Source organism: Schistosoma mansoni, assembly GCF_000237925.1.
Source record: "Schistosoma mansoni, WGS project CABG00000000 data, supercontig 0129, strain Puerto Rico, whole genome shotgun sequence".
Classification (NCBI taxonomy): domain Eukaryota; kingdom Metazoa; phylum Platyhelminthes; class Trematoda; order Strigeidida; family Schistosomatidae; genus Schistosoma; species Schistosoma mansoni.
The window spans coordinates 110,871-138,790 of NW_017386036.1; the positions used below are offsets into that span (position 1 = coordinate 110,871).

Consider the following 27,920-nt stretch of genomic DNA (forward strand, 5'->3'; position numbering starts at 1 on the left):
ATAGGCCTCCACATTCACAAAGGTAAAAGCAAGATTCTCAAATGCAACACGGAGAACATCAACCCAGTCACACTTGATGGAGAAACTCTGGAAGAGGTGGAAACATTCACGTACCTGGGGAGCATCATTGATAAACAAGGAGGATCGGATGCAGATGTAAAGGCGAGGATTGGCAAAGCAAGGGCAGCATTTCTACAATTGAAGAACATATGGAACTCAAAACAACTCTCAACCAATTTCAAGGTCAGAATCTTTAATACGAACGTCAAGACAGTCCTGCTGTATGGAGCTGAAACGTGGAGAACTACTACGACCATCATCAGGAAGATACAAGTATTTATAAACAGTTGTCTACGCAAAATACTCAACATCCATTGGCCGGATACTATCAGCAACAGCGTCTTATGGGAGAGGACAAACCAGCTTCCATCTGAAGAGGAAATTAGGAAAAGACGTTGGAAGTGGATCGGACATACATTAAGGAAATCACCAATGTGCATCACGACTCAATCCCTAACTTGGAATCCGGAAGGGAAGTGGAAAAGAGGAAGGCCAAAGAACACATTGCGCCGGGAAATAGAAGCAGATATGAAAAGGATGGATAGCAACTGGAAAGAACTGGAAAGGAAGGCTCAATATGGAGTTGGATGGAGAATGCTGGTGAGCGGCCTATGCCCCTCGACGAGGGGTAACAGGCGTAAGTAAGTAAGTATGAATAAAGATGTGAGGGAGTGGGCACACTGCTGTGTAAGCCGTTAGAAATCTAGGGTGAATAGACATAACAAATGTCCATAAGGGTCGTTCAAAACTCCTAATGCTCGTTTCGACATGTTCATCTGTATTTGGCAGGACCTTTACCAGATTCGAATGGATACTCTCGTTTTTTTACCTGAGTAAATCGTTTCACTCGATGGCCAGAAGCAGAACCTATTAAGGACATTACTGCTGAAACAGTGGCTTGCGCCTTCGTCGAACGATGGGTAGCAAATTTCGGCTGCCCTTGAACCATCACTACAGACCGCGGAAGCCAGTTTGAATCTATACTTTTCCGTTGTCTGACCACAATATTAGGAATCACTCGCTTCCGAACGACCGCCTACCACCTACGAGCAGGCGGGTTTGTAGAACGCTTTCACTGGCAACTAAAAGCTTCACTATCAGCTGCAGGCGTTCCACAGTGGACAGACGCTCTTCCACTTTTCTTACTAGGCATTCTCAATGCAGTGAAAGCTGACATGGGATTCACTGCAGCTCAACTAGTTTATGGGACCACACTCCGACTTCCAGGAGAATTCGTGGATTCTTCATCTCCTTCAATGAACATGGATCTAAACTCCTAGACGAGCAGGCTTACAAACGCAATGCGTTCAGTTAAACCTGCTTCCACTCGACCACAATCAACTGAGGTTTTCGTTCAACCTGACTTACGATATAGTACACATGTCTCTGTTCGTCGAGACTCACACTGACGACCCCTCAAGTCAGCATGCGAAGGACACTTCAAGGTTCTTCAGCGTGAACCTAAGTACTATGTAGTCGAAAAGAACGGCACTAACGATAGCATCGGTATCGATCGCCTCAAAGCAGAGCATTTAGAAGAAAATCCTATCTCATCGACTTTCATTCGGTAAAATCGAACGACACGGCTCTTACACTTGTAATTCCTCACCCGACAGTCAACATGCACGTTGATACTTCAGAAGTATCTGAAAATAAACTTAAGACAGTGCGTTCTGAAAGAAGAGTAGGATTTTCAGAACAGTTAAACGACTATTGCACGTACGACACCAGTTAACAATTCGATTTATCTCGATGTTCCTGTGTACTGTATATATTAAAAAGTTTTGATGTACTAATACTTATACACTTATTCCGAAAAAACACATTTTTTTTTCAAAATTTTTAAATCGGTTTTACGCTGTCGCAGGTTTATGAGTTTATTTGCCTTTTTTCTCTCGCCTTGTGTCTTTACGCGTGTAGGGGTGTATTTCGACATGCACTTACATATTCTTGTTTGCTTTTCTAGGACGGCTGGGAAAGACGATGAAAAGAACGATGAAGTTTACGAGGAACCGAAATTTCGATTACACTGTGTTTCCTTATTACTATATTGTACTTACTGGTCCCCTATGGTAAGGAAAGACGACCAGACGCTGCTACACATAGTTTCTTCCTTTCCTTCTTTAAAATCAATTCAAAATTCTTGCCAATTACATAGAACCTGATTTATTATTACTATTCTATTACTAATATTTTATTTTATTTTTATTTCTTTTCTCAAAAATGGCAAGTGAAATGCTGACATTATTGAAGAAACTGGAAATGGTTTCTTCACAACACTTATGTACCCATAAGGTGTTTGTGAATAATAATAATAGGAAGCTATCAGAAGAGTGTTTACCAACGACAAACTTGTCGGCTTTAAACTACTGGCTGGCAATGTCGTAAGGTCATCACTACCCAACAAGGAGTGGGTGATCTGTAGCGGTAAGTAAATGCCTAAAATAAATAGCTCTGCAACTGTTCGACATTGGATGGTGACCACATTAGTTGCAATGAACTCGCCTGGCTGAAGGCGCGCGGTCATGCATTCGCACCAGATCACGAGTGGGAACTCCATGCTCAACTTCTCCTGTGATTGACAGCCCGTTCAAATCAGTCACTTCTCGATATATCGATAATCTACCTCATATGTTTTCCAACCTCCTCGCTTCTGCCTTTTGATTTCACTGGGTGGACACGATTCATAATGGGTGTTGCCGGTAAAGTGTTGTCAAACTACAATACCTGTGGTATCTTCATTACAAGTAGTCTGGACGGGTGAAAATCGTCTGTAAACCTGGAGAACAATTCCACATGAATATGCGGATTTACACCTTTGGAATAGAGATATCGGGAAATAGCGACAGTCACTTGCTGTGTGGGCGAGACGGAATAGTGACTGGTTATTTTACAAGATAGATATAGGTAGTTCTGACTGCGTTTTTTATTTCGTCTATGGTTTTTCTGCATCTGGATTTCTCTGGAATTCGAATACACAGGAACCAGCTCTGTGTTTACCTTTATGTGCAGGCTTGACAAGCGGTCTCTCTTTGGTCATCACTTCCTTCTTCGAGGTTTCGTGCTCGAAGCATGTCCCACGAAATACTTGACGTTTTAGTCATCACGTATCATTTACTTATCCTTATCTTCTATGTTATCAACTCTGTTTCCGTTTTTATTCCTAAGCTTATACCTACTCACACTGTATGCATAATCAATTAGTTGGCTTATTTTTTTATTATTTCTTGAGACAGTGGTGTTCTCTGAGCATCCTAATTTTCGCTTTGCAGTTTTTTGCATTGTAACCAACCGACCTCCCGCCTGATTATATGATAGCTGCTAGTATCCAGAAGCCACATTACCCTGAAACAAACTCACTCACTGGAATTAAGAGATTTATAAACCCATAAATAATTACCAACCTGACTAGAGTTAGTTCACTCACGTGGCTAAACTACCACCTATCGGACACTATTTAACTACAGAAACTGCAACAAGCTAGCGCAAAGAAATCAATCGGTTCGTTCTAGGTCGCGGCGAAGATACCGGATTGGCAATAAAACGTAGTAAAAACAATTACACTTAGGTCAATTGGAACACTAGAAACCACAAGAAAAACTATAAACTAGACAAAATAGAACGAAATACGGCATCAGTAATTACCTACAATGTTGATGGAAGTGTCACATCCTTTTATTAGCTTACGAACCTGATTGGTTGCTGCGACGAGTGGCAGGAATTATTTCAGCGGTTCGGTGAAGAAGAAACTGAATTTGAAAGTTTATGTGTAAGACTATTTATCAAAATGTTCCGTTTCTGCCCTGGCGCTTAATTTGATCCTTCAGTTTCAAGTCGTACTGCCATTTATTGTTTTACTTCCCCCTGTTATTGACTGACTACGGCATGCATAATGCTTTTTAGATTTTTTTATACAGTAGTCAACACTAATTACGCGTGTTACAGTCCATTTTGTAACGTCGACATGTCCAGGTTGCATCTTGTCGTTTTTCCAATATGTCTAGAAGTGAAGAACGTTTATTACTGAAATGCATCTGCGGAGTTGTTAAAGATGCGTTTCTTGAGGCGAAAGACTCTTATGGGAACTGGTATCCTGTGAAGGTCCTTGAAGTTGATGAAAGTAAAGTAAGTCAACAATATAATAAATATCTTTTACGCTAACACAAACGGGTGTCAAGTTTTTAAAATCCTTCTTGATGTGTGGCCTATTTGGCGTGTTACATGGCTTCCACAAAAAATGCAAACCTTTTTTCGTAGTCAATACTGTCCATACTGATTTATTCTGTTTCTATGGCTGCACCTAAAAATAGCTAGATCACGAAGAGCCTTTATAATGCTCTCTTATTTCCCAATTTATAGCTTAGATAGCGATTATATCTGCCTGCCATGAAAACACGTGCTTTGTCATCCTGAATTCCCGGTTTTAAAGCTCTTGAGTATCATATTTCCCATTCATCTGTGAACTTTAAAACGGATTCAGTAACACCAGATTTAAGGAAGCGTACTTTGGCATGTCATGCTGTGTTTAGGTAAACTTATGGCTTTTACAACACTAGATGTGTGAGATTTTCAACCAAATCGATATGGAGTCTGGGGATACTTTCATCTTACCCATGCCCCCAAATGCCCTGGTACGGCCGAGAGTGGGGAGGGTCCGCTCTCCCTCTCGAAATGCTCTCACATGGCCACGCGAATATATAGCCACTGCCAGGGAAGTCCTACTCACTGCCTTCTCACATCACGGGTGTTGTTCACGAAAGTGAGAGGACGAAAAGCGAATTTCTGGCGCTTTAACCGGGTTAGTGGACACAGAAAGTTCACCTAGGGGAGTTGGAAAACCCTGATTCCAAACCATTGGTGCACATGGGCTCCAGTATCCTGAGGGAAAAAATGGCGTATGAATCAGTCGTTGATCACCGACCACCATGAGACTGCATGTCCTCACGATGCTCCACTGCCTTGTGGATCCGACCTTTAGGTCAAAGGCTCCGGGTGTGACCCCCTAAGAAAACCACCTGCTTCAGTTTGGGCACCTGGGCAGTATCACAGCCCTCACACAAATCAAATGAGATTTGTGCGGCGCATATATATCTGGTGCTTCCTTGTACCAATATTTATGTGTTTAAATAAATAAATAAACATCTTACCCATGACATGCATACTTATTGCTGCATCGCATTCTTCATGACGTACTGTGTTACGGTAATCCTCGCTTGTTACAAACTTGTTTGAAACTTTAACTACAGTGTTTTTTCCAGTCGTACTTTATCTCCCAGAATGTTACTAACATATTGTACATATTTATCCTCCACTGAGGAATGCCTTAACTAATATCATTGCAATTACTTTCATTAGCTCAACTATTTGTTCTGCCCATCGATCCAATCTCCTGGATTGAAAATGGATGATATGTCCATCTTTTTCTGAGATGGTCTTGTTGTCAGTTAGGTTCATACAAGCGGTTTCTTTAACAAGTCTGAATAGCTGTCTGCTGTTACCTATTGCCGCTGCCTTTTCTATCTCTCTTGCTTTCGCTACCCACCACTGTTCACGATCATTGCATAGGCTTCTTATTAGCCTACGCCTAAGCTGACTCCGCTCTTTGTTATGTTCAGAGCCAGGTGGGATGAGTTTTCGAGCATCTATCAGTGCGGTAGATGCTGCCGAGATCCATTGTTTCTCCCTGACCTTATGGTTTACCTTACTAGCGGATATCACTGCTGTTTCCACAGCTTTTCGGATGTCGTTCCACGCTGCCTCGGGGTGGGCACAACTTACATGTCTGCCTAACTGTTTTTCCAGTTGTTCCTGAAATATATTCTTAGCTTGGCTATTATTAAGTAGAACTCTTAGAGGCTTCCCTGCAGTGTCTTTCCTACGTCCAGTAAGACGCAGACAGATACGTGCTCGCACTAGAGCATGATCTGAGTCAAAACATGTGCTCCAGAATGAGCGACAGTCTTCTGTCGAGCCACTCCATCGGTGGCTGATAGCGATGTAATCTAATTGGGTTCAACGTTGGGACGAATTCGGGGGTCGCCATGTCAAAAGATGTTTTTCCGCATGCTTAAAGTTAGTATTTGCAAGAAATAGGTGGTTATCTGAGCACAGCTGCAACAGACAATCGCCATTATCTGTTCTTTTAGCCACGACACCATAAGATTCACCCAGCTGTCTTTCCCTTTCACTTAGTTTACCTACTTGAGCATTAAAGTCACCAGCCACTATTACTACATCAGAACGCCTAGCTTTTCGGAGAAGGTCAGAAAGTTTTCTGTAGAACTCATCTTTTATATCGTCTGAGCTGCAGTCAGTGGGAGAGTAGGCAGAGACGACGAAGAGGCAACAACGAGTTTCCCTATCTTTCCGAGTCCTTACTGTTCCGTTTAGTCGGACAGTGCACAAACGACTGTCTACAGGGATCCAGTCTAAGAGAGCTAGTTCTGCCCTAGTACTTAATGCTATACCTACTTCAGCGAGGCCACGGGAAGCAGCATCAGGGCTTCCAGATACACGAAGTGTGAATCGAGTTAGTTCTTTATTATGACATGGTGAGGTCAAATGAATGACGCTACTCGGATCCTGTATGCGCGTTCCGGAGACGCAGCACACATCGATGGTGCGAGATTCTAAAGTCCTAGCTAAGAAAGCCTGTTCTCCTAATTGGCACTGTATTCGGACGTTAAAAGTTCCTATATGTAGTTTAGAGCGTGGTTTCAGGAGACCAGGAATAACGTTCCGTGTATTTGAATCGTTTGCCCTAGCGGTGCGAGGTGATAAAAGGATGTGGGAAGGGTTAGTCGTGGAGATAAGAGAGTTATTAGGTGTAGGAAGGATTTGAAAGTGACCAACTTGGTCTCATGTGCAGTTACGGGTATGAGGGCTAATATCACTTCCCGGCTGCCCACACCGTGGAAGGGTATTTCTTGAGGTGATGAATTCCACTCGTTGATGATTCGATGGGAAAGTCGATAGTTAGCTGACAAGTAATTCGTTCTGGGCTTGTGAACTTTTTTGGAGTGTCCTCTTAAATTTTTTGTTTTGGAAGACAAGAAAAATGAGGGCATATCAGGTGCAAATTTATCACTAAGCAATTTTAAAACTATAATCAAGTCGCCCCTGGTTCTTCGATATGACAGTAGGAATAGGTTTAGCTTGGTTAATCTAGCATCATACAGGAGCTTCGCTATTGCACGGCAGTGTGCAATAGTCTTTAAGTCTTCGCTAACGATGACTCCTAAGTCATTGTGTGTCTGGACAATAGGTAGCTCAGTGTTATTCATCGTGTATGTATCTGTACACTGACGATCAATATGCATCACAATACATTTGGAAGTATTTTTCGGCGATTGCCAGGTTTGGGACCATTCAGATAATTTCTCCAGGTCGTTTTAGAGTTCTAAGCTATCACCCTTACTTTGCATCGCTCTCCATGTCTTGACATCGTCAGCATATAGCAAGACTAATGACTATAGTAGACGAGGGAGGCCATTTACGTACAAGAGGAATAACACTGGCCCCAAAACTGTACCCTGGGGGACTCCACTAAGCACAGTTTCCCAGCTAGACAACTTGGAGTTCACCCTTACTCTTTGTTGACGCCCAACCAGGAAGTCTTTTATCCACATCAATAGATTGCCTCCAATCCCGACATTCCTTAGCTTATATAATAGCCGGTTATGCGGAACTTTGTCGAAAGCTTTGCTGAAATCGATGTAAGCTACGTCTATAGGTAATTTTTGGTCCTTAAGAGCGCACCAGCTTTCACGAGCGACTAATAAGTTTGTGAGACAAGAGTAACCTGTTCTAAAACCATGCTGCTTTTCGGAGAGGATCCGGTTTTCATCGAGATACTTTAACAGCTCCTTCCGAATAATCTTTTCTAAGATTTTAACAACCACACTAGTTAGGCTAATTGGTCGGTAATTCTCAGGCTTATGTTTTGTACCTGTTTTGAAGACTGGACTTACTATGGCGTTCTTCCAGTCTTTTGGTAGACGACCCTGGGTTACGGATAGATTAAAACATACACTTAAAGGGTTCGCAACAAAGTTAGCTAATTCCTTTAGTAACCTAGGATGCAGTTCATCGGGTCCAGGGGATTTGCCTATGTCAAGCTTAATTAGCAGACCAAAGACATCGAGTTCTTTAATTGTCACGCTGTCCGGTGTTTGTGTGGGGGGATTTTCATGGACTGGTGAGAAGGGTGTTCCTATGGTGTATACATTGCTAAAGTATTTTGAGAATACTTGAGCTTTGCCAAAGTCGTCCTCCACTAATGATGAGGCAGTACTGTCTCCCCATAGTGAAGGAACATTTCTTCTTTTTGTCCTTTGGTTTATATACGAATACAAGCGTTTAGGGCATTCTATGGATTCCTTAACAATTTCCTCTTCGTACAGCTTTCTGGACTTACGGAGGGTCGAGGCACAGGTATTCCGAGCTTTTTGATACTGATATTTTGCCTCATCAGTCCTCAGTAACCTAAATCTATCCCACATTTTCCTTCTTTTACGGGGAAGGATGCGAAACTCCCTACTGAACCACGGTGGGGAGTTTCTCGGCCCCCTAGGTGTAGTCCAGGGGATGTGGGGGGCAGTAACTTTTAAGTATAAATTTCGAAATACGTCCCAAGCCGTTTCGATTGAGGACTCTGGGTCTATTGTCCAATCCACTGACAATGCTGAGTGCATGATGTCTTGTATGTTTGCTTTCCAGACGTTAGGTCTGGATTGAGCTGACGCGTGTTCGTGATCGACAGTTATATGGAAGTCAAAGGTTAAAACTGCATGGTTACTTTTGCCTAGAGGTGGCATGTAATCAAGGTTCGCAAAGTCATCCTCATAGTGAGCCAATATAAGATCTAGTAAGGATGATTCAGAGCCCTGGTCTTACCTAGTCGCTTCTTTCACATGTTGCACTAGGGCACATGTGATAATCGCATCAACTAGTTACTGCTCGAAGGAATTATCTGTCGATTCAGTTCTCAGATTTTCCCAGTCTACCATGGGTGTGTTAAAGTCCTCTAGGATTAGACATCGACCACTTTGTGACCAAGTATTGAGATTGCTTAGCAGGACCTCATTTACCTCACAGCTTGGACTGCGATAAACTAAACCAATCAGCAGCTCTTGTCCCTTGCATTTTAAGCGGCAACTAACTAGTTCACACGTCCCACTCTCGTGGGATACACTGTCGATAATGGTGAATGGGATAGTATTCCTAATGAATAGAGCTACTCCCCCTCTTTTACGATTTTGTATTTTGTTGGTCCTTACTAATGTGAAACCTTCGTGGTCAAGTTCTCTACTATCTAGAGACTGCGTCAGCCAAGTTTCTGTGACTGCGATTATGCCTGGCTTAGTAAAGTCAATCTGTACACCTAGTTCCGATCGCTTATTGAACACGCTCCGGGCATTGGTGTAACAGATCCGAAGCCTATTTAAGTGACTTCGTACTTCACCCGGAGTAGCTTCGGCATCATTCTCTGTCGAAGCCTCGCAACCCGGAAATTTACAATTTTTAGGTCTTTTTCGCCAGCGTCTAATCTAAGCTGTAGTTCTTTTTCGGCTTCCTGTCTTTTTACACGGTCCGCTAGCGGTAAGTCCTTGCGGAGAAAAACTCCTGAACCCTTTATGTCCATTTTGTAAAATTAGGTCGCGATCATTTGGGGATTTGAATACTACTTTAAGCAGTCTAAATTGATTAGGTTTCGAATTCGCTAGACTACCTAGTCTATACACCTTTAGCAAGGTGACTCCGGAGATATTTTGAGGCATAACTTGATTGAGTAGCTGTTTTATCAACACAATATCATGCTCAAAACGAGCTTTCGGTTCAGAGCTTTCACTCTCTTTGATTCTATGAAAAATAACTGATCTGTCGCTGTAATCAGTCTTCGATTTCTCGACTACTTTGATTGGGGCAGGATTCCCTTTTACTTCGTTATGTCGTCTTTTGCTTACAACCTGTACCCAATCGTCGACGTTGGTTAGGGTAGTGACCACAGTCGCGTCAGGCATACTATGGGATTCCGGAGGGTTGTCGACGACTTGGGAGGTCGGGTCATGTTTCGCGCTGGGAACTGACCGAACCTTGCGATTGCCACTTCTAGAAGTTTCTTGCTGGATACCATTTTGAAGACGGGGGACAGAAGAAACTTCTTTTCTCGAGTTTTTGGTTGATACAGACCTCTTCGGAGGCTGTCCTTCCTCCTTTTGACGATGTGAGTCAGCAGTTTTCGAACTCACCTGAGTTTGCCTCACATCAATCTGCGTGTTGACAGATCAAGTTCTGTCCGATGTCTCCCGACCGCGTTTGTCAAGACACTTTTCGCAGCATTGACCATTGAGATGGCCTCGGTTAACAAGCTATTTGCATCCAGACAGCACTGTTGACAGAGCCATACGCAACCATTCTTACTGAACCGTTTGAAAGCCGCAGACTTTAGATTTGTGCAGACTTCGTGGTACCAGCCTTTGCACTCGTCGCACTGCATGCCGTTGTCAATGGGATATCGACAGCCTGGACGCTGGCAATTGCTTTTATTGCACTTTCCAGTCATTAGAGGTCTTTTTTAAAAAAAGAACTAGACACAATAATACCCGGAGAAAAAGTGATCTTTGACCAAAAAAGTGGAAAACTGTAAATAGTTAGAACCAAAGTACTAACAGGCACATTAGAAAAGACAAAGTACTCTAAAGAACCGACGATAAACTACTTTAGAAGCCGAAATGATACTCTAATCGAATACTTTAACGGAAAGAAATTTAATCAAAGTATAAACAGTCTTGAACGTCATTAACGATCAAATCAATAGAATTTACTCAGCGAGGAAAAATACCAATGTCCTTTTAAATAGCGCGCAACTTGTGAGATTTATTATTATTCATTATGACAGCTTAAGATGCTACATCTGGCTGAAATCTTGTACTGTACATCATACGCAAAACCTTATTCAACATGTCCACTTTTTACTGTTTGTAACTGAAAATGTGTTCTCCCTGTGGTCACTTTAACTTCGTTTTTATTTTTAAAGCAAACATCAAATAAATGAATTCAATATTGAGGAAATTATTGGGATGCTTAATATACCTTTGCGATATAATGGGTCTTGAAAACATATTTGTCTCCAGAGCACGAAGTGGTTAATTTATTATTTATTTATTTAAACACATAAATATTGGTACAAGGAAGCACCAGATATATATGCGCCGCACAAATCTCATTTGATTTGTGTGAGGGCTGTGATACTGCCCAGGTGCCCAAACTGAAGCAGGTGGTTTTCTTAGGGGGTCACACCCGGAGCCTTTGACCTAAAGGTCGGATCCACAAGGCAGTGGAGCATCGTGAGGACATGCAGTCTCATGGTGGTCGGTGATCAACGACTGATTCATACGCCATTTTTTCCCTCAGGATACTGGAGCCCATGTGCACCAATGGTTTGGAATCAGGGTTTTCCAACTCCCCTAGGTGAACTTTCTGTGTCCACTAACCCGGTTAAAGCGCCAGAAATTCGCTTTTCGTCCTCTCACTTTCGTGAACAACACCCGTGATGTGAGAAGGCAGTGAGTAGGACTTCCCTGGCAGTGGCTATATATTCGCGTGGCCATGTGAGAGCATTTCGAGAGGGAGAGCGGACCCTCCCCACTCTCGGCCGTACCAGGGCATACATAGGAAGTGGTTCAAGTGTATGATTAAACCAAACAACATTATTGAAATATCTTCGTAGATAGCTGATAAACATTCTATTGGTCTATGACTGGATAAGTTTTGGTTCAGTTATAAGTTTGCCCCAATTGGTGCTAAGGTCCTAGTGAGACGGTGTTAGATAATTTTGAAGATACGACCAGTATTCTAGTTTGACAACTATTAACCAGTAACACCTATATTCGAATCGTCCCCCAACGGGTTAAAATCAGAAGTCAGATGCGAAGAGGTAGGAAAGATATATTTGATGCGTTATCAATATATCGAGAAGCGGTCGCTCTAATCTGGCTAGTGAACGTAGGAGCTGTTTCCCACGCTGAGTCGTAACGTGATCTGGTGCGGATGCATGACCGAACGCCTTCAGTTAAACAAGTCCACTTAAAACAATGTGGTCAGCATCCAATGTCAAACACTTAAAGAGCTATTGATTTTGGGGAATTATTTACAGCTACAATTTAAACGATTGTATTTTTTCATTTAGTTTAAATGATCAAACTGCACCTTTATGTTCTAAATATCAGTGAGATATTTTGACTCCAAATTAAACAGTGAAGCAAGTAGTTTAGTGGTTAAAAGACTTACCTTTCATTATTTATTTATTTAAACACAAAGATTGGTACAAGAAGGCACCAAATTTATATATAAATATATATGCTACACAAATGATCCAATTTATGTGAAGGCTGGGATGCTGCCCGGGCGCCCCGACCAAAGAAAGTGGTTTCTTAGGGGGCCATTCCACGAGCCTTCTACCTAAAGGTCCAATCCACAAGGCGACGGAGCAACGTTAGGAAATGCAGTCCTATGGTAACCGGTGACCAACAATAGGTTTATCTGCCTTCTGTTTCATCAGGATCCTGAAGCCCATGTACACCATTGGTTTGGAATCAAGGTTTCCCAACTCCTCTAGATAGATCCTCCGTATCCACCAACCTGGGTAAACCTCCAGACATTCGCTTGCCGTCTTCTCAATTTCGTAGACATCACCCCCGCTTCGAGAAGGCAGTAAGTAGGACTTCCAAGACAGTGGCTGTATGCACGTGTCCATGTGAGACCATTTCGAGAGGGAAAGCTGACCCTCTCCAACCTCGGTCGTACCAGGGTGTTTGAGTGCGCTAACTTTCAACAAGTAAGTTGCTTTTCTGCATCCAGCTGCTACTTGGTTTTGGACGGACATTTAGTATCACTATCTCTCACACAGTGTTATAGCTTGGAAGCATGTATGTAACTTCGTAATCGTTAAATGATTTACATTATTCGTTATTTGCAAAAAAACATGTTCTTTTATTTCTAGGTTCATGTTCATTTTTGCGATTGGAGTTCACGTTATGATTCTTGGTACCCGATAAATTCAAAATACTTACGCGCTGTGAAAAAAGATTTCACAAAGGACACTCCAAAACTTGTTAAACCCTACCCTTTTAACTGTTCGATGAACAGAAGTCCAGAAACCAGTGATAACCACTTTGACGTGGGTAGTTATGTGATGGCTGCATGGCGCAACGACTTTGAATATCTTGCTGAGGTTCTAGCCCATCGTCAACGACACGGCACAAGAGCAGAGTATCGTTTGCGCTATATTTGGGATCGTGTTGTAGAGTGGACACCCGTCAACAAGTTACGCAAAGCAACTCAATATGAAATCGATTATGTTTTAAAATTCTGTAAAGAGCAAAGTTCACTATCTGCAAATAAAATCCCCAATAAATTTGATCTGCAACATTCTTGTAGTAGTAGTGAGTATACATCAGGAATAACTCGAGCTAAAAGAATAAGAACAACTGTATCAGAAAGCAAGTCAACAGACCGAACCTTAGATCCTGAAATACCCAAGTATCGATCACGTCCTACTCGTGCAAGTACTAGCAGTTCATCTGCTTCGGAAGACAAGAAGACTCTTCACCCAACATTGTATGATGGTATTATCGAACAGGATGGAATGGTTTATGACAAGAGTGTTTTCCAATTTCATGAGGCCTGTCGAAGACGCCGTGAACTGAAGAGAAAAGCTATCGAAGAAAATGAAATATATCTATATGGATCCGATGGTTCTGTGTCTGCCTTAAGTCGAACATCTTCCGAAAGGCCAAATCACCAGACCAGACGTGATCCTGATTCACTGAACAGTCCTAAAATTAGTTCTGTAAGAACTGAGAATTATATAACGGAAAACACAGTTACGCCACCATTTGGATCATCAATCCCATCCTATCAGAAAAGTGATGAAACAGTAAGTATAATTTTTGTCATCTAAAACCTGTCAAATCGTTTTCTTGGTTACAGTTTTCAGTGCTCATAATGTGTACTCTTAAGTGATATTCTCTAGTTGTACAATCGATTATAGGGGTTAAATTAACCTGACGATAGTTTTTGTCAATGCTGTTGACTGAATGACGAAACAGATATTCCATGGGAATCACTCCATAGCCCTCTGATCTGATAGTTTAATGTGCACAGCAAGTCAACAGCGTCAGGAAATGTATATTCATTGTTCCTGAATATTTAAGTTTGTCCATACGTCATTACTTCCCTCACAATTTTGGGATCCGATCCAACACCATTAAGTAAACCTTATATGTTCGCCATCCCGTTCTGTGTTGGATGTCTACCTACTCTTTTGTAAAACACCCCTCAGGTAAAACCGGAGAGTAAAATTTCTATGTTAGGAGACAAGCACCCAGTCATATGAAAGCTCTTCAAGGAGGTTGACACCCTCTTACTGTTTTCTGTGTCAGGATGACCTGTAATAACCAGTTCGTTGTGTGAAGTAGCATCTTAGATCTTCTCTTTACTTGTAAGAGTTGTCTGTGCGTAGTGTTGCTTATAATATAAATCTTTATAACGAAGGATCGGTATCCGTCACAATCGATTTTATGTTTTCGAAATACAGAATCTTCGCCTCGTCATTTTGTCTCAACAAATCTTGTGTTCTCATGTTTTTATGTATGTGATTAAGTGACTAGTATTCATAGCCATTAGTTTAAGAGATCTCGGGTCGGATTAAAACAAAAACAGTTGTCACACATCATAAAGTTGGTATGAAAGAAAATAAGAATGATGACAAATTAGTTGGGACGGGATATTAAAACATTCAGGGTTTAAACCTAAGTTATTTTATCCCTAGATACTACATTTATGAAGAAACCAATTTTAGAAATCATTAACTGATTTACAATAAGCTTGGCTCATTGGATTTTAGTATATTCCTATATGCGTCGACTTATTTAGTATGGAGTTCGTTGTTTTATTATTAATGTATCTTGATTGTATTAAAAAAGTTCTCCGTGGTATTTATATTCAGTGACAACTCCGTAAATTATAATTATGTTAACCGATATATAACTGATTAACTTTGGCTTTTGTTTGAAAATGTACTTATATTTCTCTTCAAGTCGTGCTTTGATTTTGAAAGTGGTCGAGTGCAATAAAGTTTAGGAATACTGGGTTGTTAAAGACCTGATAATGATAGACATGATAAAAATATGATTCGTGGCCAATTGTATTTATGTTAAGTGTTTTAGAAACAGTGATTAGTGTAATTAGTTTACAAACAACAAGTTCAACTTCCTCATATCAACTTTTAATTCATTCTTTTCTCGAGTACAATAGGGAGTTGAACTTTTGAAACAGTGCGATATTCACGGTCATGGATCTTAAGCCACAACACTTAGAGGTTTCAGTAATCGATTTATGTTGTTTTGTAGGTGAAACCTATCAAATTTGAATTTCCTTATGGGACTCAATTCAACAGTTATTGACTGTATGGGTTGTTGTTATATCTTTTTATGTGAGCCCCGTATGAGAAGCGCTTTTTAAACATCTGGTTTACATCACCTTAGCATTATACTAGTTTCCTTTATTGAGTGACTCATAGTTAACAATCGGATTGTTTATACCTACATTTCATTTTACAAAAGCGTTTCAACTTCAGTGTTTATGTTATGTGTCACATAGTCACAAGACCATTGTTCCAGGTGACGTAAAGCCCAACCGTTTTATTGCGTAGCGTTGTGGAGTGATGGAAAAGCAGGTTAGCTTATAGTATATACGACTCCCTAATCAGAGTATTGGGTGTTCGAAACCGCCAGATATTTTCTAGGAGTAACGCTGAACTTATTTTTAGTAAAATTCATAACTTCTACACAAGCTCTATGACGAAAAGCTGATAAGTGTATTAGTTACCCTTTTTTTACTCATTATTAATGTGCATTATTTTCCGACCTCATCAGATTCTCGTGTTTTGTTATATTTTCCATAGTGATATTTGTCTCTTCTCTCATATTGTACCATATTTTCCCCTACATAGTTATGTAGATAAATCTGTAAATCACTGTAAAGAGACGGTGGTCAGTTATACTTGATCTTGTGGGGTTGAAACTAATCTGAAGCCATTATAAGGGTCTGTAACACTACTCACAATGAAAGATTATGCTTGTCGTATCAGTGTTCGTTTTTGATGTGTCCTTTTTGCCAATTTCATGCATTATATTTTAGTTATATACTGCTTCTGTCTATGATAATGTCAGTATAATGTTTTTCCCTGAAGAAAGAAACAAAACTGTTAGAGAAGGCATCTCATCTCTCAAACAGTTCATCAAATTTGTCTGAGTCAAGTAAATGTGATGAACGACCACGTCGAACTATAGTATACAAAAGAGAAGCAGAAATAAAAATATCTAGTATGCCTATCTCGGGAGAGATTTTCACAAAAGTTCCCGCTAAATCAGCTGCTCCTGTTGTATACCCATGCCCTCACTGCTCCCGTCAGTTGCGAAATTCAAAGTTACTCGACGCTCACATTGTTAATTACCACAAAGATGTGTCTGGCAGCACAAAATCCACAACACACACAAAAAGAGAAACTTATCAGAATCGATGTTTGCCGTGGAAATCTAATATGCAGTTATCTTCTCTTGGGCCAATCTCAAAGGAAAAACCGAGGTATTTGGTCTTAAAATAGTTAATTCACTTTTCAGTAGCTTTTCTCATTCCTGACTTCTCTTCAAAGATAGTTTTTGTCTGGTGGCTTCTGTGACTTTTTTATGGTTAATTTCGCCCTAAACACCTTTAAAAATTTGTCTTAGCCAATACTTCTAAATGTATTGTTTTAGTGTTCCGCATAACTAAAAGGGACTAGTTTATTGTGTGATCATCGTTCAAAAGATGTATATAAGTTATCCATTGTTTACTTTCCTCAACGGTTTTAACTCGTAACACTACCAAACTTTATGAGAAATAAAGAAAATACAGTTTTAAGTTCTTTATTTGCCGACAAAGTTTAAAGTCACTGTATATTCAAAATGGTTAGTTTCCAAGTTTTTCGTGTATTAAAAGTACTTAGTTTTATAGTCAAGTGTGATTTACAATCATCAAGTTGGATTCCTTTCTCATTCTTCATGTTTTTAATACTTGCACCCACACCTTGAAAATTGTTATTTAATGGTGTTGCAGTTCCAAACTGTGTGCACTTGTTTCAAAATGAATTTAACTTAGCTCAGGTTTGCTTTGTTTTGTATGGATACGATCCTAGGTTTTTTGTCGTCTTCATATAGATTTATTTTCTTGTTTTTAGTGAACCATATTCTGATAGATCAAGTGCTCCTGAGTTCACCAGACTTCTTTCTTGTCACTGTTGCAATGCGCGAGCATATGCTACAGAAAAAGAACTTGGTCTTATTCAATGTTCACATTGTTTATGCTGGTTTCATCGTTTGTGCGGTGGTACATCATTTGACTCGAGACTACTTTCGAATGTAGACTTGTTGACTGGTAATGAACTTTGTTCATCTGTTTGTATTAATTGTCGGATGGTTTTACGTCCAGCTAGAAAATCCCGCAAGAACGAATGGCGGACGGGGTTACTACGACCACGTGATCTTAACTCTGGATTTTCAAAACGAGGTCTGTTAATTGATGTTTGGTCTATTTTGAATAAAGTCTGTCAGTTACGTCCATTATTAGCTTCTGGATGGCAAATATTAAACAGGTCAAATTTGCCTTCTGTGTCTGATCAATTAAAGCAAGACTCTGGCGTTTCCAAAAATGCGTATCAAGGCACATCCAAACCAAGTGACTTCCCAACATCGAAGTTTGCTGGAAGTATCAAACATACAGCTCCCGTTATACATACCCCTGAAGATCAAGTCAATCGTAAGTTATCTCTTTTAAACAACTACTATTAGTATTTTATCATTGTTAGTAATTTTAGCATATGCATCCGATCTGTCACTTAAGTATCGAGATACTATGATTTCGTTTTTAATGCTGTTTTGTAATCCTAGTTAGTCTAGATCTATTGCTAACTACTTGATGTATCTTAGTTGTTGCTATTTTAAGTGCATTGATGCTTGATGTCAGTCAGCTACAACGTAGGACTAGGCACATATATGCATCGGTCCAAGTTGCCATATCTCGTTAGCACAACAAGATGAACACCGGATTCATAGTAGTTAATTTAGAGGTGGTAGTATATAAAAGAAAGGTTTTATATAGGGATATAGTATAGGAAGGAAGAAAATTATGAAGCGATTTTAATCCCGACCGTTGCTGCTACCTTGACGTGGTGGTCGGGCTTGCCTATCGTAATGAACCAATCGAGCTATACTGACTGGGACAATCGTTCCTCATGGTCCTACCATGCCAGGCAGGTCAGTTGAAGAGCGGTAAGACTAAAAGCAGCAAACTCAAGGTCCGAAGGCGAAGTCATACTGCTGACTGCATACAGGTGTGAAGGCAGTAAGGTGTTTCCTTCAGACAACCAGCATAACAGTGGTGCTGCCTTCCCACAAGGAGGGGCGGGGTTAGAAAAGGTCGACCCTAAAAATGCACACCTCGCCTTATCCCACAGATATCCGTCTCCGGTGGTAAGGTCCCAACAAGTATGGAGCTAACACGAAAATTACTCACAAAAAGGTCGTGTGTGACCTATCTCAAGCAGTTGTCCCTTGGGCACTGCGGTCACTCTCTCAGGTCATTGAGACCACTTCTAACCTAATTTCCTTTTCAGGTACCTCTAGAAGAACCCTTCCACGGTGTGGGCAGCCGGGAAGTGATAACTGCCCTCATACCTCTAACAGCACTCAAGACCACTGATTGATGCTTGATGGTCAATTAAATTTTGATTAAGTAGTCCTGTTTTCTCTTATGTTGTAGAACGTCGGGTGCATACTATTGTACAATACATTGAGGGTTTGAATGAATAATCTGAAGTTATCATTTATTTTTTGGATTGAGCCCACTATAGGTTAAGTTACAAAGTGTGGAGTCGACGTTGTTGGTTCAAGAGCCTTCACTCTTGATCCATCTTCTGTAAATTATATTTTTCTATACCTGCCTCAGTTTGGGCACCTGGGCAGTATCTCAGCCCTCACACAAATCAAATGAGATTTGTGCAGCGCATATGTATCTGGTGCTCTTTTGTACCAATATTTATGTGTCTAAATAAAATAAAATAAAAAATTTTCTATACTGGTTTATTTGGATAGTGTAATAAGAAGACGAAAATCATCAGAATTCTGTAATACATATTAGCACCATACATTTAGAACGATCTGATTACAGATATACTTGTTAAGAACATTTAAATATGAAAAATAGAGGGTTAACTAGATAAATGTAAGGTAAAAGTAAAGAGATATACTAAAGAAAGTGATCTGAAACTAACCATCATGGATAATAAATCCATATTACCGAAGTCTTTTATGTAATTATCCTCTGAAGGATTCTTTTGAGTGAATTATTTGGGTGATATTAATTTCGAGGGAGAGGCAATATATTCTTTCAACGTGAATTCCTCGTTCACAAATATGCCGTTCGAAAAGAATATTGATATTGTATGTTAGTGAGTATATATATATTCCTCTGACAGTTCTTAAAGATTTCTCACTATTCTGGGTTGACAAAGTCCAGTTCACACTTAAAGATGAATACTTTCTCCCGACTGATGGGTTTGTCATGGCTAATCCGTTAGGATCATTATTAGCTGACATGCTTATGGCACATGTTGAATATCTAGCCGAAGACCTTATCGAAAATATGTCCCTCTATGGGGGATTTGTGAATGACGTCATAGTTGTCTGTGATAAAAAGGAGAATGTGAATCGCTCATTGAACAAACTTAACATTTTTTAAGACCACATCGGTCTTCCATGTGAAGAGGCGAGAAAAGATCAGCTTCCTTTATAGATATACTTATAAGTAGAAGAGAAGATGGTTCAATCAAATAATTCATTTTTAGAAACCCCACTTGGACAGTCCAGTATTTTACTAATCATAGTTATTGCCCACTTCAATCCAAGCGAGCCTTGTTTGAGGGGCTACTTAATAGGATTGATCGTATTCATACAAACGGTACGACTGAAGACAAAGTGAGGTTACTGAACAAAACACTGATGGAGCATGGTCATCCTATAATCATAAATCGATTGAAAAGTCATAGTATAATGAGACCTACTACATTTTTGGTACCAAAAAAGCCTATCTACATTACCCTACAATTTGGAGGTGAGTTAAATAGCCCTTTGTTAAAATAAAGGTTAAAATCAGTTTTTAGTAAGACGTGCTATGTGGCGAAAGTCATTATCATTGAGAGAATAAGCTTTATGCTTAACCATAAACCTAAACAGGATGTAAGCGATTGGATCACATCCTATTGTGCTCATCAGTTGGTTGGAAAAAAGCTAGGGGGCGGCCTGACCAAAACGTGGCACAAATCCATGAAGTCACTGACAAGTGGAGTGAGCCATGTTGGTAGGTGTAGACTACCTGGTTGGGATTCGCGGGAGTATAGTAATCGATGGTTAGAGACCTTGAATGACATGGCTCAAAATCGTTTGCAATGACGAAGGTGCATCCACTCTTTGTGTTCTACCAAGTTCTAATCTTCTGAATTCATCATGTCTCTATCTTTTTTTCTCTTTTCGAATTTATTTCACTGTATTATACTCCTTGAATAACATCTTGAAACCCTAATCTTTCGGATTACTGCTTATACTCTTACCACTTTTACCACTATGGGGTTGGAATCGACAACTGCATCTCTGTGCTAATGTTGTATGGCAACTCAAACTGATGTACGTATGTACGAAGTTCTACTTTGTGACTGGCTGACATCAGTTTAAGTGTGTGTGGCCACACAAATAAAGTCAAATGAATCAATAAGAGTAAATGATAAACATCCATCTTTTCATCTATCGCTAAACACATAGTGAAAACAGTAGTGTTTGTCGTATCTTCTACCTTTCAGAAACAATGGTCAGTTAACTTGATACAGTATAGTAATTGTTTACTGAGGTATTTTATACGATGTTTTTTTATAGTTCATCTGTGTAGATATAAATAACTTTTGGATACTTCTTTTTATATTCCGATGTGATTGATGGTCCAATAAAGACGTAAATGATGTGTCGATTGACACGAATACACATCGAACTAAGTACCTTAGACCAGGCAGTTCTGCCATGTTCAGTATTTATATCCACAGGTATTATTCCTATAATCAGTCTGGATTCTGTTTTGGGAAATTATTATATTATTTGAACACATAAATATTGGTACAAGGAAGCACCAGATATATATGCGCCGCACAAATCTCATTTGATGTGTGTGAGGGCTGTGATACTGCCCAGGTGCCCAAACTGAAGCAGGTGGTTTTCTTAGGGGGTCACACCCGGAGCCTTTGACCTAAAGGTCGGATCCACAAGGCAGTGGAGCACCGTGAGGACATGCAGTCTCATGGTGGTCGGTGATCAACGACTGATTCATACGCCATTTTTTCCCTCAGGATACTGGAGCCCATGTGCACCAATGGTTTGGAATCAGGGTTTTCCAACTCCCCTAGGTGAACTTTCTGTGTCCACTAACCCGGTTAAAGCGCCAGAAATTCGCTTTTCGTCCTCTCACTTTCGTGAACAACACCCGTGATGTGAGAAGGCAGTGAGTAGGACTTCCCTGGCAGTGGCTATATATTCGCGTGGCCATGTGAGAGCATTTCGAGAGGGAGAGCGGACCCTCCCCACTCTCGGCCGTACCAGGGCATTCGGGGTCTTGGCTCCCGCGCCGGGAGTCGAACCCGGGCCGCCTAGGTGAGAGCCAGGAATCTTAACCGCTAGACCACGCGGGAAATATAGAACAGACACTATGTGAAACTGTTGATTTAACTGTAGTGGATTCCTACCTTCGGAATAAAGAAAATAGTCTCACAGTTGTTGTAGACGGTCTTAACTGTTTTTTTTTAAATGTTGAAACTCAACTAGCGACCACATTGTTTCGGCTTACGATCACCTCTTTTACGTCCAGTTTCTTGTTCCGTTTTCTTATATGTTTAAGGCAAATGCAAACAACAAATGAACGTTCTATATCTGGTTTACTTATATCTATCTTAAAGAATTACTTTAATCTTCCAGATTGTTTTTAGCTCTGAGTTAATGAACATATACTATTTGTTATATTACTTAAACACTAGTTAAAATCTGGCATTCGAAGGTAATCTCAAATAGCTTGTATAATCTGAGATAAACGTTTTTTTTGTTTTGAAATATCTCGTATCCGAGTTCATGAAAGATGACCATTGTTGTTGATGAAGTTTTCTAAGGCCAAATCACTTAAGCTCTGTGAAACTGGGTTTGTTTTGGCTAAGTAATAAAATGCAGGACAATTATATAGAACATAGTAACTAGTGTTACTTGTTTCATGGGGACTAGGCAGGGTTATTCCTTTGCTTCCTTCAGTTTGTATTTATTTAGGATGCCTTGTGACATGGTAGTGGTTCTGTTTATATAAAAATTGTTACTTTGCACGTGCTAAAATATATAACCCATCTAAAATTGAAAATTCCTAGTTTCTTGTCTTTTACCCTGGTACATTCTATTGTTTAGGGATTTCTCTTTAAAAATTCCGATTATGTTACTTTTCATCCTTATTTTAGAACAATAACGATAAATAGTTGCTTATTTGGTCTTGATGAAATTTTACAAAGTATTCATAGACAGTTTTTAAAGTTTTACTGAATAAAGAATTTCGTTTTTCATCTTCATTTTGTTTTATAGGTCTCTATATGGAATTGAGAGGTATAGCGTTTGGAAATCTTTCTGAAGCTAATAGTGAAATCACTGCGTCTAAGTGTGATCACTTACAGCCATCAAACGATAATCATACTTTTTGCATTTCTACTCCGGACTCTGAATGTCCTAATACCAACTGGCCATTAGATGAAGCAATTAACGGTTCTGCTCAGTCGGAATCCGTTTCATACCAAGTCACTGATCCTACTTATCATATTGCCTCTCAAGATTTGTCAGGATTTCTTCAAGATCTAGGTCCTGATATCATTCCAGAAATTTCAGGTTTTAATGTTGATGGAGTGATAAATATCAGTAGTGTTACTCCTGATTCGTGTTCTGTAGATGAATTTTTGAAGGTACCGAGATCTTATGCAGAACAGCCGCCCGTTTCACAGAATAATGATAAATTATGCAGAGAGAACACTGCTTGGCAGTTGCTTTGTTCTCATCCTAGGATTACTAATACGTCTGGTAAAGATCTAGGTGCTATTCTTGATATTTCTGCTTCTGAAGATTCTACACTAAGTCCTTTGAAATATTTTTCCAATACTGCTTGTAATAATCATTTAGAGTCAGGTCAACAATTTCCTTCATATGATTCTAATAGCTCTTCAACCTCGTCACCTGACAAGCCTATGATTCAAACATCCGCTGATGTCAAAATCAACAGGTCCAATAACGATGAAGAAATTTCAGTCAAGTAAGTTGCTTTATCTTAGTGTGATTTTAATTGAGACTTTGGAAAAGGTGTAGAAGTTTTTCATCGAAAAACATATGAATTATTCTTAATTTTGGTACAACTGGTCAGTAGTATTTGTGATCTTTTGCCGTTTTACTGTGAATCTCCTGAAGTTAATTAGGCTTAACCATTAAGTCAGGTCGCGAAGTTTTATTGACCTCTTAGTTTCTCTCATTCTCATGTCCATCCTGTGATCATGAATATAACGTACTTTATATGATGATTAATGTGTATCATAACTTAGTGCTATGACATTTAGTGAGGTTTATATTGAAGATATGTGTTGTGGATACCTAACCACCACCTCATACCTGGATGTGTAATATTGACTGACATGAGAGTAGGTTGGCATAATGGTAAGGATAAGCCAATCAAGATATAGGATCGTTCAGTGACGTCACTAACGTCTGGTCTCAATAGTGTCGGTATGTGAACATTCTGTGATTAGAACTCATGGAATACTCGTAGTGAGTGGTTTGAGACGTTGAATGGGATTAAGGTAGAACAGTTAAGAGTGGTGGGATTGTATTATTTCTCTATCTTGCTCTAAATATTGGATTACTTGTGACCCATAATTCTTCGTCTATCTCATTCTTGTAAAACTGCGTCTTTTTTTCTCTCTCTCTTCGTTACTCATTGAAGTTAAATACTCTTATTCGCTCTTTATCTTGCTAATTTCATTTCTAGCTGTTCTGATTTAACCGCTACACGTTCATACTATGTTCTAAATTGATGATAACCGACCGACTATATTGTTTATTATTTGGATATTGCTTTTTGAAAGTCGAGGTTGTAGGTCTATGTATTGTCATTGACAAATACACGTTTCTATCCTGACTTAAGGTTTAATTTAAAGTTTCGGTAGTGTAATAAGAAGACGAAGTTTATCAGAACTATGTGATATATTAGCGCAATACATTTCCAACAATCTGATCACACATATACTTGTTAAGAACATTTATATGTAAAAATAAAAAGTCAACTAGACTAGAGATGGAGGGTAAGAGAAAACAAGGTTAATAAATAAATAATGTAAAAACAATCTTCGTCTTCTTATTACACTACCGAAATTTATTAAAGGGACTAATTGCTTTAAATTTTAATTTAAGGGCTAATAGTGAGTTATCTGAAGCATAGAATAATTGTGTGAAACATTCAAATCACCCCATAGAAATAACTCGTTAATTCATATTACTTTGTTTCCGTATGTCATCAGTGAATCAAGCGACAGAATTTCAACTAATCACTTGGGAACGGGTGTCGGATCAGATATTATTAACTTATCTATTCCAAAATGTGCACGTTCAATCATCTCTGATTTACTGAGTAGTCCTTTAAATGATGATTTCGTTACACCTTGTGTCAGTCAACAGTCTGATGTAAAAGGATCTAATATTCTGCCCACAACTTGTAAGTATACTTTTATCCTTCTGTGCTTTCCACTATTGATCTACAATATCCATTTTGTATATCAATATATTTCTATTTTTATGTGATTTTTCATGAAACAGTTATTCCGCTTAGATATATTATGGATATACATTTTCTGTGTTCATTTGGATATTATTAAGGAAATTCAAATTTGCTTCATATTTGAAACAATCTAAAAACTAATAAAAGTTATTGAAGCAGTACCAGAAATTTCTACGGGGATTTTGTTATTGTAGACATTCTTTTCAGTTTGTACAGATTACCCAATTTTTAGATTTTTATTTTCTTAAGTAATAAACTAATAATTTAAACTGTTATTTTTCTTGAATTCCAGGCACATCGAATGAATTTGTACACCTCTCATCAGCGTCTGGATTAAATTCTTTGGACATTGACTGGTTAGAGCCAGATAGCCATAATCAGTCTGTGAATTCTACTAGTCCAGTGTATCAAAATAATGTCAAGATATATGACCATTCCACGTTGAATGAGTTTTCTGATCTTGCCAACCATGTAACGAATTTAGGCAACATGACCTTTCATTTTTCAGTTGAACAGCTCAGAAAGTTAACACAAACTCAAGATAACTTGTTGAACATAGATGAGTGTATCCTAACGCCATTTGAAAATGCTCTAAGTGTTATGGAGGCCCAATTGGATGTAATCACAACCCATGTTACTAACTTTGAACGACTACATAAATATGATCATAATAATATGAATACAGAATGCGGTTATTTTGAAAAGGAGCAAGATCCTTCAGACAAACACCAAGGAATAAACCAAGTTTTTACTCCCATAGGTCCTTTAAGTTCATCTCAGTCATCTAATGGAGTACATACAACATTTTCTTGGGGAAAAATGAATGACAAAGTTTCGTTCCCCTTTGTCCCCGAAGGCGCAAAACATAAAGAATATAAGGTAGATTTAGGAACTTATTTAGAGAGTGCCAAAACTGCGGCTCAACATCTATACCGTCTACAAAAAACATCATTACAAGAGTCAAACCTTCATACTGACGTGCCAAATGCGTTGGATGATCCATCTCACAATCTCATCAATGGGATTTCAAATAGAGTAATTACTTACGCGAGCGACGATAGCAATAATGTCATTATGTCCTCAAGTTTACCTGTTTTAAAGTAACTGGAATAATTATTTTGTTGATTAAAGTCGTACAGTTTGTGTATATATGATATGAACCTTGCACATCAATGCACCCCATGCAATGCAATTACTATTTCATTCCAGTTTATACTAGTGTCCTGCATGTATAATTTATTTGTACTAATTCATTTACATTACTGGTATTTTAATCCTTATTTTCCTTCAGAGCTATCGCAATAGATAATTGTCATTTTTTATCTCAATATTTTGCATGTACATATCCAGTTTTTATAACTACTTGGTTACTTCTGTTATGTTATTTTATACTTAATATTCATCCATTTTATGTAATCTTCAGAAGTGTACATCATGAAGTATTTATTTATTTGCAGACATGTTTTCTTATCAGAATGCATGCGCTTCCCTCTGCGATTCTGAAATACGTGCCAAGAGTATCAGCTCATCTTTTATTTCCTTTAACGCCATGTCAAAGGGTAGCCGAACAAGTAATATATTTGCAGAGTAAAGAAAACATGAATCAACAAATAGACTTTTCAGAGATATTGATCTTAAGTCGCTTTTTCGTAATACTTGATATATACTTGCAAAGTCATTGTGAAACGGCCTGATGTTTTCATGTAAATAGGTTTTATAGTAAATTACATCAGTCTGGGATGTACGAAAACTGATGATTCAGTAGTTTGTCACTCTGAATCTCTACATTTCGAAACAACGAAAAAAGAGGAATACAATATGGAAATGAACCAAAAGCAAATGCTCATATAGGAAATATGATTTATCTCCAAGGTTCAGGGCAAGTAAATACCTAGGATGTTTGCACTTTTGGGATAGATTTTAAGTCATACTCTCAGCTACTTCGTCTCAAACGCTAATAGGATTGGTTCTAACTATTCATACACAACTCATGTTACTTGTCTTTTGGTCGTATATAGTGTTTCAATCATATTAGTCACTTTTCACTGTCGGCGTCACTGAACTTTGTTGTGGAGAGGTTACATATACAATACAGTCAGCATCTTACAGTAATTCAGGTGTACAATCTCATTAACTGATGTGACTTAAAGGTCAAAAACTGACAATTAGCTTATATTACTTTAAATGAGTAGAATTTCGATATTTAACGGTTCTCGGCTTTCACTCTCATGTAGCATGAATTCAGTGTTCTTGTCACCTTACGTCACTTGTGGCGCAGGCTTGATATCCGTTTTCCGACCAAAGGGAGAGTGTGCTTCGTCCTACTTTATGGATGTGAAACGGCCGTTAAGAATAGGGGATATTCATAGGTTACTAGTATTCGCCCATAGGTGTTGTTGAAGCATTGCTTGTATATTTTGGGACCTTGGAGTAAGCACTGTCTGGGTTAGGAATAAAGCACTAGGTAAAAATGCGGGGTCGATTGAATAGGTAGTAAGTCTTCAACTGAGGTGGCAGCCCCCAAATGCCCTGGTACGGCCGAGAGTGGGGAGGGTCCGCTCTCTCTCTTGAAATGCTCTCACATGGCCACGCGTATATAGCCTCTGCCACAAAAGTCCTACTCACTGCCTTCTCGCATCACGGGTGTTGTTCACGAAAGTGAGAGGACGAAAAGCGAATTTCTGGCGCTTTAACCGGGTTAGTGGACACAGAAAGTTCACCTAGGGGAGTTGGAAAACCCTGATTCCAAACCATTGGTGCACATGGGCTCCAGTATCCTGAGGGAAAAAATGGCGTATGAATCAGTCGTTGATCACCGACCACCATGAGACTGCATGTCCTCACGATGCTCCACTGCCTTGTGGATCCGACCTTTAGGT

The 27,920-nt window shown here is 39.4% G+C and overlaps 1 protein-coding gene across 1 annotated transcript; it reads left to right on the forward strand.

The window, feature by feature from the left end:
• Positions 1-3,897: 3,897 nt before the first annotated feature.
• On the forward strand, positions 3,898-27,876 carry Smp_212200 (hypothetical protein). Its single transcript, XM_018792731.1, has 7 exons — positions 3,898-4,185; positions 13,064-13,999; positions 16,340-16,710; positions 17,384-17,919; positions 22,815-23,529; positions 24,785-24,978; positions 25,334-27,876. Exons 1-7 carry the CDS (start codon positions 4,057-4,059, stop codon positions 26,143-26,145), a joined length of 3,693 nt encoding a protein of 1,230 aa, XP_018644658.1. The 5' UTR covers positions 3,898-4,056; the 3' UTR covers positions 26,146-27,876.
• The last annotated feature ends 44 nt before the right edge of the window (positions 27,877-27,920 follow it).